The sequence below is a fragment of the Megascapheus bottae genome, chromosome 6 (genome assembly GCF_031878675.1).
Source record: "Megascapheus bottae isolate mThoBot1 chromosome 6, mThoBot2.hap1, whole genome shotgun sequence".
In the NCBI taxonomy this organism is placed as follows: domain Eukaryota; kingdom Metazoa; phylum Chordata; class Mammalia; order Rodentia; family Geomyidae; genus Megascapheus; species Megascapheus bottae.
This window is the reverse complement of record NC_143514.1, coordinates 2,255,049-2,274,248: the sequence shown is the minus strand read 5'-3', so window position 1 is coordinate 2,274,248 and position 19,200 is coordinate 2,255,049. Positions and strand designations below refer to the sequence as shown.

Below are 19,200 nucleotides of genomic sequence, written 5' to 3'. Positions count from 1 at the left end.
TCCTCACTGGACTTCAGGCCTAGAGCCTACCTGCGACCACAGGTGTTAGCACGGTCTGGGGTTCCTGCCACAGGAGTGGTGCTCACAGAGGGCTAATACAGGAGAAACTTGGTGGGTATCTGACCCCTGGGGGCAATGAGCAGAGCCAGTCACGAGAGCAGGAAGGAGCGGGGGACAGGTGAGCAGGGGACAGGTGAGCAGGGGGGAGACGGTGAGCAGGGGAGGATCGGGGCCTCCTGGGCCCACGGGACAAAGCTGCGCGTGAATGGCCATCCTTTTCCTTTTGTATTTCTTTATTGCTCAAAACAAGTGGATTTTTTTCCCCTTCTTTTGGAAGACAGGGCAGCGTGAGATCCTTCAGAGCCAGGATTCATGCACAGATGACATCAACTGAGCATGGCTTTCCAGTGAGACACACACTGGAAAGCTTCTGCCTCTAGAAGGCCAGTGCTGTGTGCAGAGGGCAGGGAGAAGGGTGCCACAGGGGGACCCCAGGGGGTTGGGCTCTCAAGGGGCTCTGTCAGCAGAGGGAAGCCTGGAGGATCTTTGCCCACTTCCTCTTCCTGAGGGGAGCAGCCAGGCAGAGCAGTCCCCCTTCCCCCGACCCTCCAGGACCTGCAGCCGGACCAGGACAGTAAATCGCAGGTGTTCCTTTGTGCCCACAAGTACCCGGAAGGTCGTGAAGAGAGCACAATTCCTCTAGGCAGTTTCTGCGTGTGCCAGTCGTGGGTCTTGAACGTAGGGCCTGGACACACTCAGCCTTTTCACTCAAGGCTAATGATCTACCACTGGAGTTATATCTCCACTTCTGGCTTTTTGCTGCTCATTGGAGATAAGAGTCCTATGGACTTTCCTGCCTAGGATGGCTTCGAACCTCAAGTAGGTAGGATTACAGGCGTGAGCCATCAGCTCCTGCCTCCTCTAAGCAGGTTTTGAATTTCCTAAGTCAGTGGAGCCTTGCAAGTGTCAGTCTACTCTCACGGGAAGGGTCAAGGGGCAGGTGGCAGCTGTGCCTTCTCTGTGGGCCCCTGCAAGTCTCCTGGGCAGGAGAGAGAGGCAGAAGGATCCTTCAGCCTGCCGTAGCCTGGGCTGCAGAAAGTGGGTGTTCCAGGCGTCTGCTCCGCGATCTCAGGGGTCCTGCGGAGCCCAGTGGATCTGTTCGTGCACGCTTCCTGCTTTCCTTGCCCGCTCCTCTTCCTAACTGGCCTGGGCAGAGGTGGTGCTGTGTTCTGGTTCGTACTCATTCTTAAGGCTAAGGTGGTGAGCTAAGGTGCTCGGCGGAGTCTAAATTCCAGACCCCAAGGCTACCATCTCCTCACTCTCACAGAAACTAATACAAGAGTTGGGAAAGGGCCCACAAGAAAAAAGAAAGATAAATGCATTTGGGCTCAAGGAGAGTTACGTGCTCCAAATTTAGACTTCAAAAGCAGACCAACCCCTCCTGAAAACAAGGCATGTGGCAGGGTCGGAAAAGCCACCAGAGCCTTAGGCCCAGGCCTGTGTCCCCTCAAGGCCAGGGTGGAGGGTGGCAGGGAGCAGACCCTTAACCCCGGCCAGTGTGGACGCAGGCCTTCCAACAGGCAGGCAGGCACAATTCACACCCACCACGGAGAAATCCATGGCACTGCCTGCTTCCTCGTTGCATCCCTACCGACCAGAGTCACCAACACACACACACACACACACATACACGCACAGGCACACGCACACGTCAGAGATCTATAAGAGGAGGAAAGAAAATGTAGACAAAGGTTTAACTGTTAAAAAGCTGCAGTCAGGAAAGAGCACACACTCGAGATTGTTCTAGAGCAGAAAGTGCCGTGGGAGGAAGAGCCGTGTCAAGGTAAACATGTCCGCGCTCACAACTTGACATGCAGAAAGGAGAGCGCAAACTCCCACCTGAGATAGAGAGGACTGGGTCTTAGTGTGACACTTTTGTTTCCGAACGTCTCCATTCTCAACCCCCCTGTGCCTGGAACATTCTGAATGGCTCAGCTGGGCGTTCAGTCCATCGTCTCACCCCACTGTCCCTGGAACGTTCTGGAAGGCTCCAGCTGGGCATCTAATCCATCTCCATGGACATCAGTCGGCGCCGCTCCCGCCGCGTCTCCTGCACTTCCTTCCTGCAACACCAGTGGGCGCTGCAGTAGCCGATGAGGCAGGACAGGAGGCCCACCACGGTGGACAGCCCCACCCCAATGAGGAGCGGGTACTTGAAGGCCGTCAGCACTGGGGGAGACCAAGAGGAAGAAGCAGTTAGGACTGCACAGCCAGCCACGAGGGACCAGCACCTCCTCTCCACCTTGGGGGGCTCTTCCCGGGGAGAGGTCTCACAGATCTGCCACCCCAAGTCCTTCCCCTTGACAAAGTGAACCCCCAGAGAAGGTAGCACAAGAATGATTCCGCTCACTGCCTTTGAATGTCAGCTTGCTTTTTTAGGGCTCTGGCAGGAGATGGGTTTTGAAAAGTCGGTATAAGGGCACTGTGCGCTCAGCAGCAGATGCATTCTTAAAAATACCACGCATAAATCAGGCCTGCGCACGAGAGGGCTGGAGTGTGCGAAGCAGCTATTTTAAGTAACACTGTAGTAAATTATCGGGCAAAGTGAATAATCACTCCCTTACTTGTTTGGGAAGATCTTGAGTTTTCATATGCAATTAACGTCAAGGAAAGAATTGGAGATGCAAATACAGAACCGATGACGTGTTTCTGGAAACACATCAACACTGTGAAGACCCCTGAGGCACCAGGCCTCCAGTCTCACAGGGGATGACGCGCCCACTTCCCAACCGAGGAGGTGATTGGAAAGGCTACGTGATCTGCGAAAGCCAGGGCTCCAGTCTATTGTCTCATGCACACATGACTAAGGAAACGCATCCCAGCCTCTGGCTGATGTGTGGAGGTGCTTGAACTTCTGTATTCTCCATGGACTTATTCCAATTGATACTTGCTTTGTTTTCTCTTTACTTTCTAAAAATTGTTACTATATAGGTGATATACAGAGGGGCTGCAGTTTTGTAAGTGAGGTAGAGTACATTTCTTTTTGGACAATGTCATGTCTTCTCTCACTCTCTTCCCCCCCCCATCCCCATCATACCCACAAGTTGTATAGTTCATTTTCCATTAAGCATCCAGTGAGAAAACTACTTTCTGATGCATTTTGCAGGTGAAATTGATAGATTTTTTGTTGTTGTTATTTTGTGCTTGTACCAGGGTTTGAACTCAGGGCTTGGGCATTGTCCCTGAGTTTTTTCACGCAAGAACTACCACTTGATCCACAGTGCCATTTCTGGCTCTTTACTGGTTAACTGGAGAACATGGACCTTCCTGCTTTGAACTGCAGTCCACAGCTCTCAGCCTCTTGAGTAGCTGGGATTACAGGTGGGAGCCACTGGTATCTGGCTTCCAGTAAATCTTGCAAGTCATTTCCTGATGAGGCCTCTGGCCTATGACAATGAAGCTTGGAACTGGCAGGTCTGCTTTTGCTCTTTCTGGGTGCAGGCCAGGCCCAGCCCAGTGAGAAAGCAGACTGCCATGTTGTGGCAACTTTCTCAAGCGGTGTGTGGTACCTACCGTCCATCTTCACGGTTATAAAGACAGGCTTGGAATGAATCTCCGCCTCCTTCTGCCAGGAACCTGTAGGTGACTTCACCCATGGTGTCACGGAACAAAAGTAGTTGCCAAAATCCTGGTCCTCAGAGCCGTGCACTTGTAACAGGAACTCCAGCGTGCCCACGCGCTCCAGGCTCAGGCCACTCTTCCCGTGGCGCGGGGCAGTGGTGACCATCCCTTTCCTGTCCAGTGTGGACAACAGCACCGGATCCTTGTCCAGACCAAAAGAGTGCACCGCAAACCAGGACACGTCGAAGGCCATGTCGTCTAGATTGCCAAGCCAAAACCCTGGGTCAGTACCACGACGAGAATGAACATGGCTGCCCCGTGTGTGGCCTGATGGCAGGCCAGCTGTTTCACAGAATCTAATTCCAACCACAGGACATGGCCGTGACGAGGTGTGTCACCACACAGCGGCTGCACCCAGTCTAAGAAGCCCTGGGGAGCGAACTCGGGCTACGAACCCTCAAACGGCCCTGAAGGCAGAGTTGGCAGACAGCCACATCGCATGCTGTGCCCTGCCCCCCAAGACACTGGGCCTCCGGACATGACGGGCACATGAACCCCGGATGGGAAAAACAGGAAAGGAGGAACAAAATGTTAAGCTGCAAAAACAATGTGGTTTCTGGTCCACTGCTGCCTGGGGGTAAAGTGCCCAAGAAATTAAGGTTCTAAATGATTATGAGCAGAGGAACACAGAGATGGCACAGAAGCAATTCTCCCCGACGGTAAAGGCCAAGCAGGTATCCTGAGCCCCAGAGCACCTGTCCTGGCTCCTGTCAACAGTACCAGCCATGCCACGGTCAGCCACAGGCCTTTGCTTTGCTCTTTTTTCTTTTTCTTTTTTAGTAAGACTCACTACAGGACCTTGAACACGTGACACAAGTGCTCCAGCACTGGCCACACGTTGGGCCCAAGTCTTTGCATCTTCCCAGGTGCCAGGGGCTCACACCTGTGATCCTAGCTACTCAGGAGGCTGAGATCTGAGGATCAATGTTCAAAGCTAATCTGGACAGGCAGATTATCTCCAATTAACCCCCAGAAAACCTGAAGTGGAGCTGTGGTAGAACACTAGCCCGAAGTGAAAAAGCTAAGGGACAGCACTCAGGTCCTGAATTTGAACCCTTCAGGCTGGCATGCACACACACACACGCGCATGCAAGCACACACCCATGCACGCACACGCGCGTGCGCACCCACACACATACACGCACACCTTCTGATTATATAAAGCATCTGACATAAAGCATGGAGTCGTTTAGGAAAAGTAACCTACAACTTCAAAAAGCACATGACAGGGTAAATAACACTCAGGCATTTCTACATTTAACACAAATGTAAGCCAGGCTCACAGTGGCTCACATCTAGCTGCTCAGGAGGCCGGGATCTGGTGACCGGTTTGAATCTAGCCTAGGCAGGAAAGTCTTCTCTCCAACAAACTACTTAGAAAGAGTGGAAAGTGGTGCTGTATAAGCATCAGCCTGGAACACAAAGAGGCTCAAGGACAGGGCCCAGGCCCTGAGTTCAAGCTCCAGTACTAGCCAAAAACAACAGGAATGGCTAAACCTCTACCAAAATGATACTCTTGTTTCAGCTCTTTGGAAAGCAGTCTCTTTCTCTTGGATTGACTCACCGAGGCACTTGTGTATGATTGTCTAGTTCCTAGAGAATGAGTCATGACGAGACTGGTTCTATGGGACCAGGGATGGGGTGCGGGGGGAGTAGTCACCCCCTCTCGCACTTGATTAGCAGGTGCTTTCTCTGCACCTGTCACTGCAGATGTTAGGGGCCAAAGCATTCACATGTGAACCTCCTGAGTCCTCCTGGCCAGCCTCGTGGAGGTCAGGCATGTCCCCACAACTCGAGCCAGCAACCTCTGTACAGACTGCTACATGCCGTGTCTTGCTCAGGCTGGGAAAGACGCTAGTACCATGCAGACCTGTCCTGACTCATGCCCCGCCTGTCTCCTGAACTCTCCCTCCACAAATCACTGTCCCCCCTCACTTAGGCAACTTTGTCTAAATGAGAACTCTCTCACAGCCCAGAGGCTTCATGAAGAAACCAAATTGCAGTTTGTATTTAATTATTCAGGATCTGCCACCCACATGGCCCAAGAGCGCAGAGATCTGGAACGCCGTCAGCCGGAACCAGTGACCTGGAGCGAAGAGTTTTATACGACGGACACAACGGTGGCCTTGACCCCTGAGAGGGCACACTTGTTGTAGGAGACATCACTCGTGAGCATGGAGGGTAAATGGACTGACACTATGATGACTGTTGTTATGTGCCGGTACTGAGGCTTGAACTCAGGGCCTCATGCTCTTGCTGGCTGGCTCTGAATCTTGATCATTGGATTTCAGCCTCCCATGTTAGGCACCAGGCCTGGCTTCTCTGTCTTTAACTAGGTTGTCAGTGTCGTGGGAACACTTTGGTTCTGCCACTCAGTCCTCTCTTCCTAGAGTTTAACAACATTTGAGCATGTCAGGAGGTCAGTAATATGGGAATGAATGAATGAGAGAATGAATGAATGACTCAGAGCAGGAGTAGGAACCTGCTAGTGGATTTCATACCCATCTGGTATCCCGCCTGGAGGCCCTGTTTCCCCTCTCCTCCACCCCCAGTCCTGACAACTCTGATGCAAATAATCTGGGCTTCTTTCCAATCGTGCAACAGATAACACAACATGCTTCCATTCAATCAATCACGCTTCCATTCAATCCAGTATGGGGGGGGTGGCGGTGAGGGGGGTGGGGATTGCCTCTCAGGGACAGTGCAGCAAGCGACTGGACAAAGATGGAATATGCTACCTGGGTCCAGCATGGCGCTCTCCACGGTCAGGATGCAGTAGACTTTGATAGGCTCGCCCCGGGTGACGGAAGGTGTGTCTGTGTGCACCGAGGCGTTAAAAGCTGGACCTAGGAAAAAGCAATGTCACCCATCAGTCTCTCACACAGCTCCCTTGCCAGGTTTGTTCTCCAACGCCGTTTAAATGTGGTTCGCTTTCCTGGAAACAGTCTAGAAACTCACCAAGTAGCTATCCTAAGGTGGCTCACCTTCTACGTGGACTTGGGCTGGAGCTGACATCCAGGGGCACTGGCACCCCAGCTTTCCCTCTGCTTCTCTCAGTGTCATTTCAAGCCCCCTGCCCTGCCCCAGCTCAGCACCACCTGAGTGGGCAAGGGTCGCTAAGGGTGCGCTTTGATGGGCTTTTGGTCAATCAGAGGAAAGGGAATGACTCCCCTGGGGGGCAGAGTGTGTATGCGTTCTGTGACCAGGACAGGGGCCCTGCTGAAGAAAGGAGACCCGTGTGACAACAATCTTTCTGCAGAGCGCTGGAACACAACATGGATGGGCCGCTCCTGCCTCTAAGAGACCACCTGAGCTGGGGAGGTGGGCAGTACTTCCTGCTCAGTTTTCACTTTGAACCCCCAAAATAGAGTTGAGTACCAAGTAAGCACAGAACCTCTATGGAGTTGGGTGCTGGTTCCCTGTGCATATAATCCTTGCCAATAAGGAGGACCACAGTTGGAAGCCATCCTGGGCAATTGTCCAGAAGAGTCGATCTCCAATTAACCAGGAAAAATCCAGACTGAAGGTGTGGCTCAAGTGGTAGAGAACCGGCCTTGACTGAAAAGTCAAGTGAGTGCATGAGGCCTTGAGTTCAAACCCCAGTACTGGCCAAACAAAACAAAGCCCCCCAAAAGCCCCCACATCTCTCTAGCCAAAATACGTCTTGCATACCTCCCTGAGAACATGGTAGATGAAATGATTACTTTTAACCTAAGAACCCAAGTAGTTTCCAGCTCTAAACTAAACCAAGCCCAAGAGGTCAATGTTTACCTTATCATCCTCACTCCTAAACTCCACAATAGGCAAACCAGAGAGAAGTTTCCAGAACATTCAGTGCTGGAGGATTTCCCATGGGTTTCCTGAGAAGCCAAGGGAAGGGCCCCAGCTGCTGGCTCCCAAACTCAATAGAAGTTAAGGAAACAACTATTATCTTCCCATTCAGAATTACCAGAAACAGCAGATGGACACAGATGGACAGGAAGAGAGAGGTCAAACTATCTGATGGAGTAATTAATTGAAAAAATTAAATTTCCATTTCAACCTGATGCCCAATCCAACAAATTTATTAGATTGCTTCCCGGGCAGGAGGAATCTGTGTGGTTCGGAATGCGGGAGGCCTGGCAGTCCTGGAATTCTCAGCCCTGGAGTACAGTGGGCTCTGAGAGCGTGGCAGGCTGGCCACCCGGCCTGGCTCCTGAGCCCTGGCGCCACTAGATCGGCAGCCTGGGAGAGAAGCTGTGGCTCGCCAGTGAGCAGTGGAAGCAGTGGAAGCCACCAACAGCCCTGTCACCTGTGACCATTTGTGAGTTCACAGGGGCCCCCGTGGCAGAGTCAGAATTGGGGCTTGAACTCAGGGCCTTGCATCCTCTCTTAGCCTTTTGTTTTTTTTTGGTCGGTCATGGGGCTTGAACTCTGGGCCTAGCTGCTGTCCCTAAGCTCTCGGCTCAAGGCTACAGCCCTGCTCCTTGTGCCACAGCATCACTTCTGGTGGTTCATTCAAGATAAGAGTCTCACAAACTTTCGTGCCCAGGCTGGCTTTGAACTCCCAGCCTCCTGAGTAGCTAGGACTACAGGCGTGAGCCATCAGTGCCTGACCATTCCCCCACCACCTTTTTTTAGAGCTGATAAATTCCATAATTTCATAGAACTTAGACTAAGAAGCTTTCTTTGGCCTCCTAAAATACAAAAGCATGAAATATTTTTAAATGTCTGTACTAAGATTTATGTCCCTGTTTATTTCATTTGAAACAGCACCGATTTACTTGATTCGGACAAGTGTCACCTTTCCCTTCTCTTTTCAAAGAACATTCCAAATGCCTCCCAGGCTGTAAGTTCGAGTTCTCATGTTCCCCATTGGCTGTGGCTGTGGGAATGGAGAGGGTTCTGTGCCAGGGCCGCAGGGCAGACGCAGGCTGGGAAGAAAGGCTCCATTGTGGAGTCCATCCGCAAGGGTGACTTCCTTCTCTCCCACGAAAGCAACGGCCCCACGAACATTTGCCTCATGGTCACTTCTGGGAGAATGCTGTGCCGTGCGGGGTTTGGCTGGTGAGCGTCACAGATGACTTTCACAACACCGAGAGCAGAGCGCTCTCTCCTTGCACCCTACCACGTGCCCTAGCAACTAAGGCACCCCAGTTCTAGGTCCTTTACTTAAGGACAGAAAAACCAAAATGTATATTTACCAAATACTAGTTATGTTCCAAGTAACATTGTACACAGCAGTCAGGAGCCAGACACGCTGAGGGGATCCACAAAACGTGGCAGAGCCATATAACAGAATAGGACTCGGAGATTCAAAAGAAAGCAGGAAGTACGCCAGGCTCACACCTGTCATTGTAACTGCTCGGAAGGCTGAGATCTGAGGATTGTGGTTCAAAGCCAGCCTGGGCAGGAAAGTCAGTGAGTCTCTCATCTCAAATTAACTCCCAGAAAACTGGAAGTGGAGCTAGCACTCCAAGTGGTAGAGTGCAAGGCCTTGAGTAAGTTCAAGCCCTAACAACGGACAATTTGTTTTTTAAAAAAAGCATAAAGTCCTGAGGCATGCTCGAGCCTGGGTAACCTCCAAAAACATTATGCTCTCTTAAAACAGCTCAATAATGAGACCACCTCTCACAAGACATGTGTGAGGTGAATGAACAGGAGAGAGACAGAAGGTAGATTAGCAGCTGGCAAGGGGCCAGGAAAGAAGGTGTTGGTTGGGTGTTGTTTGGGGATTAAGAAAATATTCTAACACTTGTATACCCATTTGCACAGCTGCACAATGCACCATAGGCAAGTTAGGGAAGCAGCTCAGAGGCCCTGTAATGAATGAACAGATCATGAAAATGTCACACACACCCACACCCACACCCACACCCACACACCCACCCACCCACCCACCCACACACACACACACACGGAAAGATTTACATTGAGTGAAGTTATGCTCAGAGAGACAAAGGGAACACGTTTTCACTTACACGTGCCCATTAGCTCTAAAGTACAAACATACATAAAAACATCTGCAGGGTGTATGCAGATAGACACAAACAAATTGACTAGCAGATGACGTATGCAGAGGAGGACTCCTGGATTCCCAAGATGTAACTGCTTTGAACAGCGAATGTACAGCGTAACCCATGAATCCCAGGAAGCTGGACCGCTGGGGAGGCAGTGGGAAGCATGGATGCACAGAGAGGAGAGAGGACGACCGGTGATGATTTTTAGTGCAGTCGACACATGAACACTGAATCAGAAATGACAGGATGGGTGAGGTTGGAGAGACGGGGGAGAATGATGGAAAGAGTGACATCGATTGAGCTGCATTGTATTCAGCATGTTAAAACCTCTGTACAAGTGCTTAAAGATGATTAAAAAATGTTCTAAAAATGGATTGATGATGGTTGGTTTTGTGTGCGTGTGTGTGTGTGTGTGTTGGTACTAGAGCTCAAACTCGGGGCCTTACGGATTTTTCACGCAAAGTTGGTGCTCAGCCATTTGAGCCACACCTCCACTCTAGCTTTTTGCTAGTAAACTGGAGATAAGAGTGTCACAAACTTTGCTGTCAGGCTCGTTTAGGACCTTTGTCCTCGGATCTCAGCCTCCAGAGCAGCTGGGATTACAGGCAGGAGCCACCAGTGCCCGGCAAATTCCATGTGCTGGATGTGTAAGTCGATGACAGAGGAAGCTATTTTCAAGCAGGAAGCCATTTGACAGGAACCCTGGGCGTGATGGCTGGAGCCCCGCTCACCTGAGGTCTGGAAGTCGATCTCGATGGGGTTGGAGAGGCCGGTGGCCGCCTCCCGCCATAGGCTGCCCCCAACTGGCGTCCAGGCAGTTACCACGCAGCGGTACAGCCCGGCATCCGACACCTGAGTCTGGTACATTCGGTAGCGAAACTCGTCTTCCTGCACTTTCTCCAGCACCACGCCCCGTGCCTGCTCGGCGTCCGTCCAATTCCCTGGCCTCACCACCGCGTCCTGGTCCAGGGACACCATGCACCTAGTCTCGTTGGGCCCCGGGCCAGCCACGGTGACCTTCTGGGCTGTGATGGCCACCGAGTAGCGGGGGGATTTCACATTCCGGGATGACACTTTGCAGGTCATCTCAAACGTGCTTCCCACCGCCAACAGGGGCTTCGGCTGCTGGGCCTTCACCACCAGCACAGAATCTGGAGGGAGAAGCAGAGCAGGTCAGCTCTAGACTTTTCTAGAAAAGTCGAGAAGCTGAGCAAGAAAGAACACCCGTGATACTGAGGCACTTCAAGTCCTCCATGTTCTACCATGAGGGAGGATTCAGGGAGCTGAAGGTCCCCCCCCAACTTCCCAGGTGAGGGGGGAGGGCACGGGTGAGCCTGACGTCCAGATTGGGCTGTGGGCTGCACGGCTGCCCTCCTCTGAGACAGGGAAGCCTGTGTGGTTGTGATGGTTTCACCCAACACGGGACACACTCAGTGGCACTTTAACTTCAGAAAAGCTGTTTTAAGGTTGAGCCAGGGCCCAGGGTGGCACAGTGCCCCGTGCATGCCAGGCTTCTGAAGCTCATGCACATAATCCTAGCCACCCAGAAGGCTGAGGTCCAGAGGCCTCCGTGGGGAGGCCCACCCTGGCGGACTCCCATTCTCAAGACCCCACCTCCAACCAACCAGCTAAAAACATGGGCTAGAAATCTGGTGTAAGTGGTAGAGGTAAGAAGCTAAGGGACAGCACTCAGACCCCGAAGACCGTGCTTCAAAACCAGGCTGGGCAGGAAAGTCTATGAGACTCTGTCTCCTAGTTAACTAGCAAAAAGTAGGACTGGAGGTGTGGCTCATGTGGTAGAGCTCTGGTTAAGCAGGTAAGCTGAGTAAGCTCAAGATATTAAGTTCAAATCCTATAACTGACCAATAATAATAATAATAATAATACAAGAAAATATTGCCCCTACCTTCTGCTGCCCAGAATATGCTGACAGGTTTGGAGAATACATCTTTGCTCTTCACCCAGCTGTTGTTTGGATGCCGGGTCCAGGCCGACACAACGCAGAAATAATTGCCCCTGTCTCTCTCCGTAGTCCTTTGGATCCGGAAAGTAAATGTGTCTGTGTGCTCCTTAGAAAAAATAAACTCCCCATCCTGGGCCCGCTGCTTGCTTCTCTCTCCATATCGCAGCGTCCAGTCCCCATCCATGACGGCAAGAAGTTCACTAGCTACAGTGTCGTCACTGCGCCGGCTCAGCCGGTAGTACCAGGACACCGCCAATCGGACACTGGCCTCGGCATTCCTCACGTCCACCACGCGGCATTCCAGTTCTGTGGGGTCCTCTGCAAACCCAGGCACCTGGGAGGCGTTCAGAAACACCTGGTAGTCTGGCTCTGAGTAGGAGACAGAGAGGCCGGCTTAGAGGTATTAAGCAACCAGGCACCGGTGGCTCACCCCTGTAATCTCAGCTGCTCAAGAAACTGAGATCTGAGGATCGCAGTTCAAAGCCAGCCTGGACAGGAAAGTCTGAGACTGTGATGTCCAATTAAGCAGCAAAAAGCCATTAGTGGAGGTGTGGCTCAAGTGCTCAAGTGAGTAAAAAAGCCCAATCAAGGGCACAAGACTCTGAGTTCAAACCTCAGAGGAGGGAAGGAAGGAAGGAAAGAAGGGAGGGAGGGAGGGAGGGACAGAGGAGGAGAAAATGTCTTTTCATGTTCTATTATGCTTTTAAGAATGGTTTACCAAGATGGTGCTTTTTTTCCCTGGGTCCCTGGGCCCCTGGGTGAGATGCCAGCTGTCAGCCCCGGCCTCCTGCCGAGGGAACAGGCCTCCTTTGAACTCACAGCCAGCATCAGTCACAGCTCTCATTCCTCGTTCAGCAAGAGCTCACCTCACTCACTCAGGGCTGCCTTTGAACACTGTCCTGGAACTGCAGTCACAGCACCTGGCTACCAGACTCCGCCCCAGACCAGGAATTGCCCAACCTCCGCCATCTGCACAGGCAAGAGCGCCGGCGACATCTGAGACGCTCACGTACTTGCTGAGTTGAAGGAAATTTATAATTTGCATAAAAATACTCCATCTTGGTGACAGCATTTCACCACTGATTACAGCCGCATCCTGCTTGATCTCAATCAAGAAATGGTGCTTGGGTTTTCAAATGCTTATCAGTTCAGATGCGTTCTACAGTATTTGACATTAAAATGAGGTGATGGCTGGAGGCTGGTAGTCCAGGCCTGTAATCCCGGCACTCAGGAGACAGAAGCAGCTGTACCGAGAGTGCTGCATAGTGAGACTCTGACTCCAAGAAAGGGAGATGATGTAATCCCAGAAAGTTTTGGTAGCTGTGGGAGCTCGTGGTTCTTCTACTAAGGGATCTGCACATTTCTATTTACAATATAAACATTAAAAATAAATAACCCACACCGTAAGGCCCCTGGCGGACCTGTGGGACCAGGTCAGGCCTCCGAGCAGGGATTTGCTCACTAACCTCTCAAGCTACAGACCCACGGCCAGTAACTCTCCCCGAAGGACAGATTTATGTTAGGAACAGTAATCATTAACAATTTTTGTGCTAGTACTGGGGCTTGAACTTAGAGCCTTGCATTTTCCTTAGCCTTTTCCCTCAAGGCTGGCACTCTACCACTTGAGCCAGGCCTTTACTTCCAGCTTTTTGCTGGTTAACGAAAGATAAGAAGTATCAAGGATTTCTTTGCCCATGTCATCTTCAAACTGTAATCCTTCACACTTCCTTGAGTGAAAAAAGCAAAGAACAAAGGTGAGGCTCTGGGTTCAAGTCCTAGTACCTATACAAAAAAAAAAAAAAGTTGGGAGAGCTGGTGATTATCATCTTAAAAACACACCCGGCATGCAAATATTCTCTCCTGCAATGGCAGACATCTGAAGTTGCTACCAAGTACTTAGCAGATTAATGGCTCCTTTGAAAGAAAAATAATTACCTTCCTTGCTGGCCACAGTGGGCAGAGGGGACTGGCGGTGCCCCAGGGGAGAATGCAAATCAGGCTCTGGGCACCAGCAGCTGGGGCTGGGCCGGGTCTCCTCGCAGAGCCTTGTCTGCTGCCCAGGGAACTTCCTCCAGTTAACACTGCACTGGCTGGTACATGGGCAGAGCGCTCAGGCGTGAATGATTCCCACCACCTCTGCCAAAGGCTCATTAAGACATCTGATGGCGGAAGGAAGGTGACGCCGTGTGTGCATTAACCGGACCCCACCAGGCTGAGCTCTCGCCATACACTAATGTAGACCAACACAAAGTAACCTTTGTCTCTCTATGGAAATTCAGATTCTTCTAGAAACTCTTTCACACATTTAAGATAGGTATCCTTAGCCAGACGCCAGGCCTGTGATCTTAGCTACTCAGAGGCTGAGATCAGAGGATTGTAGCTCAAAGCCAACCTGGGCAGGTGAGACAATCTTATCTCTAATAAGCTATTCAGAAAAAGCAGGTAGTGGAGCTGTGGCTCAAGTGGTTTGAACACCAGCCTTGAGTGAAAAAGCTAAGTGGTTAGTCCTGAGTTCAAGCCCTAGGACTGGCATGTGCATGTGCACACTCACACGCACGCCCTTAGCTTTGAGACAGGAAGTGTGGAAGGATATCCATAGGATATCCTGTATATAACAGCACACATCGGAAAGCTCTTTCCATGATCTGATCTTATACTTCTGAATTGAGAAGGCAATTCAATGCCAAGAAAAAGTCTGTTTTCCTTCCTTCCTCGGGGGAGTATTTTATATTCACATCTCTTTTTGTCTCCAGGCTTCAAACGTCAGAGGCAAATTCAGGGCCTCCCCTTCAGTAACTAATTCATCCCAGCTACCTTTCAGTATCTATTCTTCAGATTTTTTTTTAAATCCTTTTTGATCTTGATTTTATTTTCATGTCTCCTGCTTTATGCTTCACTTTGCAAGCTCACTTAAATCCTTGCCCCCTTCAAAGTAGGACATAAATCCTAAATTAAAACACAAACACGCACACAAAAGGTTTCCTTCTCATCCTCTAAAAGAAAAAAAATCATGATTCTGTGTGCTGGTGGCTTACACCTGTAATCTTAGTGACTTGAGAGGCCAAGTTCAAGGTTCAAGGCCAGGCGGGACTAAACAATAAAAATGATGGAAAGCCTAAAAATGGTCCAGTTGCATGTCAAGGCAGAAAATGACCCCGTTTCCAAATATCCAGTGCAAAGCAGGGCTGGTGGCAGGGCTAACTGAAGAATGATTACCCAAGAAAGCATGAAGCCTTGAGTCAACCCCCAGAACCATAAAATAATAACAATATTAAAAAATAGATCACAGTGGTAGACTCCGTTTTCCAAAGATGCTCATATCTCTTTGCACGCCCTCCATCCCTGTGACCTTCTCCCACGAAGGAATCCTTTCCAGCAGCTTCAGGGGAGGAGCCTCCCTGATGGCACCACTGGCAGTGTCTGTGGAAACCCAGGCCCAAGGCCACAGGATACACAGCAAGAAGAAAGCCACCGTGAACCAGGGGCCAATGCAACACGAGGATCAGAGATGAAGCCCACTGGCCCATCCTCCGCTCCTGACCAAAACCATGAACAAGATGAAGCACAGTGATAGGGGTTTGTACAGCACGTGGCTAGCCCTTAACCCAGGGCCTGGGACACTGGAAGGGCTCCATCATTATTACTTTATTCTAGTTTAGGGAAAGACTTGAACCTAGAGCCTCTGGCTCTTTCTTTAGCTTTTTTGCCCAAGGCTGGTGCTCTACCTGGTGAGCCATGCTTTCAATTCCAGCCTTTTGGGTGGTTAATAGATTTATCTTTGAACCTTAATCTTCAGATCCCAGCCTCCTGAGTGGTTATTCGCACTACAGGCACTATTCTTCATCTGTTAGATAACAAAATTGGGTTTTGTTTCCTATCTGCATAGGAATCTAGCATCCATCCCCTCCCCCTTTCTCTTTCTTTCCGTACTGGGGATTTGACCCCAGGGCCTCCGGCTTGCTTGCCATGCCCCCTGCTCTTGGGCTTTAGTTTATTATAGGATCTCATTCTTTCTCAGAATCAAGCTTACCTCAGACTGCCATCCTCGCCTCCTGTCTCTCAGGTAGCTGAGATTACAGGCATGCACTACCACACCCAGCCCCATGAATCCAGCTTTCTTAAGAATGCTCGTGTGACAACACTTCAGTCACCTAAGCTGACTTGTACTTGGCAGGTCAGCTTTCTTTGTGTACTGTTTTCTTAGCCATGTCTTTGGTCTTTACCTTGTACAGGCCCTGAGTAGTATCTGGTGTGGAACACAGCTACCCCTCTAGAGGTGATGTTTAGGGGGTCCTGAGGATATCTGCCACTGCTCTCAGCCTGGTCATTGTGGACACGAGGCCACGTGGCCGCAGCAGGGAGTCAGTGCAGGGCGAGGGTGCAGATTTAAGGGGAGGAGGTGGAAGAATCTGGTTGCTCATACTTGGTTCGCTTCCTTGTAGGCAAACATCTCTGCCCACGTTTGTTTTTTGCGTGCAACCCTGGTTTTCCCTACATTTTAGTGTGCACTTGGCTGGTGCCATGTGCCTTCCGGCCAGTGTTTGCTGAGTGTCTATTGGGATTGAGTACGGAGGTAATGGGGGAAAGACAAGCACACCATCCTCACTGTAGTGCTGGCACGGAAAAGGGAACAACCCTGAGACTCCCTGGGCAATCAGTCTTTCGTTTCTTTTCCTTTTCTTTCTTTTCAGTTTTTGTGCTACATCTTTGGTGTGCTAGAACCTTGTGAGCTTGCTTAATTACTCTGCACCAGGGTGGAGCTCTACCACTTGAACCACTGCTCCACTTGTGGCTTTTTGCTAGTTCACTGGAGATCAGAGTCTCACAGACTTTCCTGCCCATGTTGGCTTTGAACATGATCCTCAGATCGCAGCCTCCTACTAGCTAGGATTAGAGGTGTGAGCCACAGCGCCTAGCCCACAACTTAAGTCTTATGCCTTCTCACTCAGGAGAATACAGCCACCAACGAGTCTCCCAGAGCTCCCCCTGACATCTGACACTGTCCCCACCTGGGGATTCGGGGGCCCACAGCCTCAGTATTTCAAAGAGGCCCTGGAGTGCTGGGACTGGGTGTGTAGTCAGAGCCAGGAGAGAAGTTCAGCTGCAGAAGTTCTGGCCGTGCATCTGTTTATTGGAAAGGTTGCTACGGAGTCCAGGCTGGCCTACTTCCAGCAGCTCAGTGCTCATGGGAAAGCTCTGGTCAGGCTGGCTTCTTCGCCCTTCTCTATCAAAGGCCAATCCCTCTTCTCCTGCATCCCCTCCGTCTCCACTTGTCAGCTCCCTACTTTTGCCAGCTAAAGGGACATGGAGACGGGTGCAGTGGCTCACGCCTGTACTCCTAGCAACTCAGGAGGTTGAGATCTGAAGATCTCAGTTCAAAGCCAACCTGGGACAAAAGTCCGTGAGACTCTTATCTCCAATTACCCACAAGAAAACTGGAAGAGGGGTGGTGGCTTTAGGGGTAGGGTGGTAGCCTTGAGCTGAAGAACTCTGGGCCTGGGCACTGTCCCTAAGCTCAAGTCCCACGACCAACAAGGCAGAGGCATGGAGCAGTGAATTAGCGTCCACACACCTCAGGAAGACAAGGCGTGTGTAGAGCGAGAAGCCACAGCCTGAAAGTTAGGCTTGCCTCCTAGATGCCACAGCCACATCCAGACTCCCTCTGGTCCTCATGCACGCAATCAGACCGCAGAGATGGAACTCAAGCCAGGTGAGTGTCACCCGGTATCCCGCCTTGTCTTTCTAACAAGCCATGGGGGGGAGGGGTGCCCATAAATGCACTCAAGTGCTCATTCAACATGACTAGCCACTAAGGAGGGTCAGGGCGGGCTCACACATATTCTACCCAGTGAGTTAACGAAGGGGAAAGAGATGGGGAGTGAGGCCAGGAGACAGGACACATGGGCCAGATATGGGCTTGGCACAGGACAAGTCACCATTAATGAAGCAGCCAGTCCCCGCATGGAAATCAGGTCAGCAACTAAAGACACCTTGAGGTCGGGCATGGTGGCTCACGCCTACAATCCCAGCTGCTCAGGAGACTGAGATCTGAGGAGCACAGTTCAGAGCTAGCCCAGGCAGGAAAGTTCCTGAGACTCTTACCTCCAGTTAATCACCAAGAAGTAGGAAGTAAAGATGTGGCTCAAGTGGTAGACCACCAAACCTCAAAGATAGCCTCCTCACCCTGAGTTCAAGCCCCAGCTTGAACTGAGTTCTTCCCTACCCAGCTGGTAAGAGGCATCACCTCAGAGCACCCAGAAGGAGAGGGGGCGGGGGGACTGCAGCTCCCCCTCCAATAAAGAGCCATTTCCTTTTCTCTTGCTTCTTTCATCTGCATATGGGAGGAAGGGAGGCACTAAGGCTTGAACTCAGGGCCTCAATGTTTTCGCTGAAGACTGATACCTTTACCACTTGAGCCACAGCTCCACTTCTGGCTTTTTGTTGATTTACTGGAGATCAGAGTCTCAAGAACTTACCTGCTGGGTCTGGCTTTGAACTGTGATCCTCAGATCTCAGCCTCCTGAGTAGCTGGGATGACAGGGGTGAGCCACCAGCGCCTGGCTTGACCCTGCACATCTGGATAACGAAAGGAAATGCTGTCCTCTCAAAGAGGGCAGAGAGCACAACGGGAGGTGCATTTTCTAAGCACCGCCCCTGCCTCCAGACTCCATCCTCCCCCCGCTCCCCCTTCCTTAGCCTTCCAGCCTGGGATCCAGTCTGATGGAAAGACGTCTCGATACCCAATCCTCGGCACCCAGATTCCTCCAGACGCCAGGAGTGCCAAACCACTCACCTAGCCATGTCACATCCACACTGGCAGGGGCAGACCTGGCCTCTGCCACCTTGTGCCAGCTCCTGTTGTGTCCCAGAGTCCAGAGCGCCACTTGGCAGAAGTAGTAGCCGGCGCTGTCTCTGCTCACGTCCCGCACGAGTAAATGGTAGGACCGGGTGTCGGTGTGACTCAGGGCCACGTGGGGGGCGCTGTGCACCAGGGAGGTGCGGTCCAGCTTGGCCAGCACATGGGAGGCAGGCAGGGCGCCGTCGGGCGAGCGGCTGAAGTACCAGGCCACCTCGGGGCGCACATCATCCAGGCGGTCGGTACTGATGTTGCAGGCCAGATCCAGATCCTTTCCCTCGGCCACCGACACGTTCCGGGCCACGGCGGCTCGCAGAACTGCAAAGTCACAAACAAACCTCTCTAAGAGACCTGGACTACGGCCAGCCCCCACCTCCGAAGCCCATCTACGCCTCCTCTGGAGATCACATCCTTCTTTTGTTGTTGGTGGTCTTGGGGCTTGAGTTCCCGCCCCTGGACACTAAGTGCTTTTTGTTCAGGGCTAGCACTCTACCATTCTGACCCACTTCTGGCTTTATGTTAATTTTGTTCATTGGAGATTAGAGTCTCAGATTTTCCTGCCCTGGTTGGCTGTGAACTATAAACCTCAGATCTCAGCCTCCAGAGTCCTAGGATTATAGCCATGACCTGTTCTGGTTTTGTTTCCTATTGCCCATACTGGGACTTGAACTCAGGGTCAGAGCACAGCCTCTTACTTTTTC

The 19,200-nt window shown here is 51.3% G+C and overlaps 1 protein-coding gene across 1 annotated transcript in view; it reads right to left on the bottom strand.

Annotated features, from left to right (window-relative positions):
* Nucleotides 1-186: 186 nt before the first annotated feature.
* The window catches only part of Ptgfrn (prostaglandin F2 receptor inhibitor), a 42,724-nt gene continuing 23,710 nt past the window's right edge, over nucleotides 187-19,200 (bottom strand). Inside the window, exons 4-9 of the mRNA XM_090334091.1 lie at nucleotides 18,437-18,817; nucleotides 11,587-12,012; nucleotides 10,412-10,831; nucleotides 6,420-6,527; nucleotides 3,574-3,879; nucleotides 187-2,229 (exon numbers count right to left, since the gene is read on the bottom strand). Coding sequence (XP_090190217.1) covers nucleotides 2,063-2,229; nucleotides 3,574-3,879; nucleotides 6,420-6,527; nucleotides 10,412-10,831; nucleotides 11,587-12,012; nucleotides 18,437-18,817 — 1,808 coding nt within the window. The 3' untranslated portion in view covers nucleotides 187-2,062. The remainder of the gene's footprint in view (nucleotides 2,230-3,573; nucleotides 3,880-6,419; nucleotides 6,528-10,411; nucleotides 10,832-11,586; nucleotides 12,013-18,436; nucleotides 18,818-19,200) is intronic.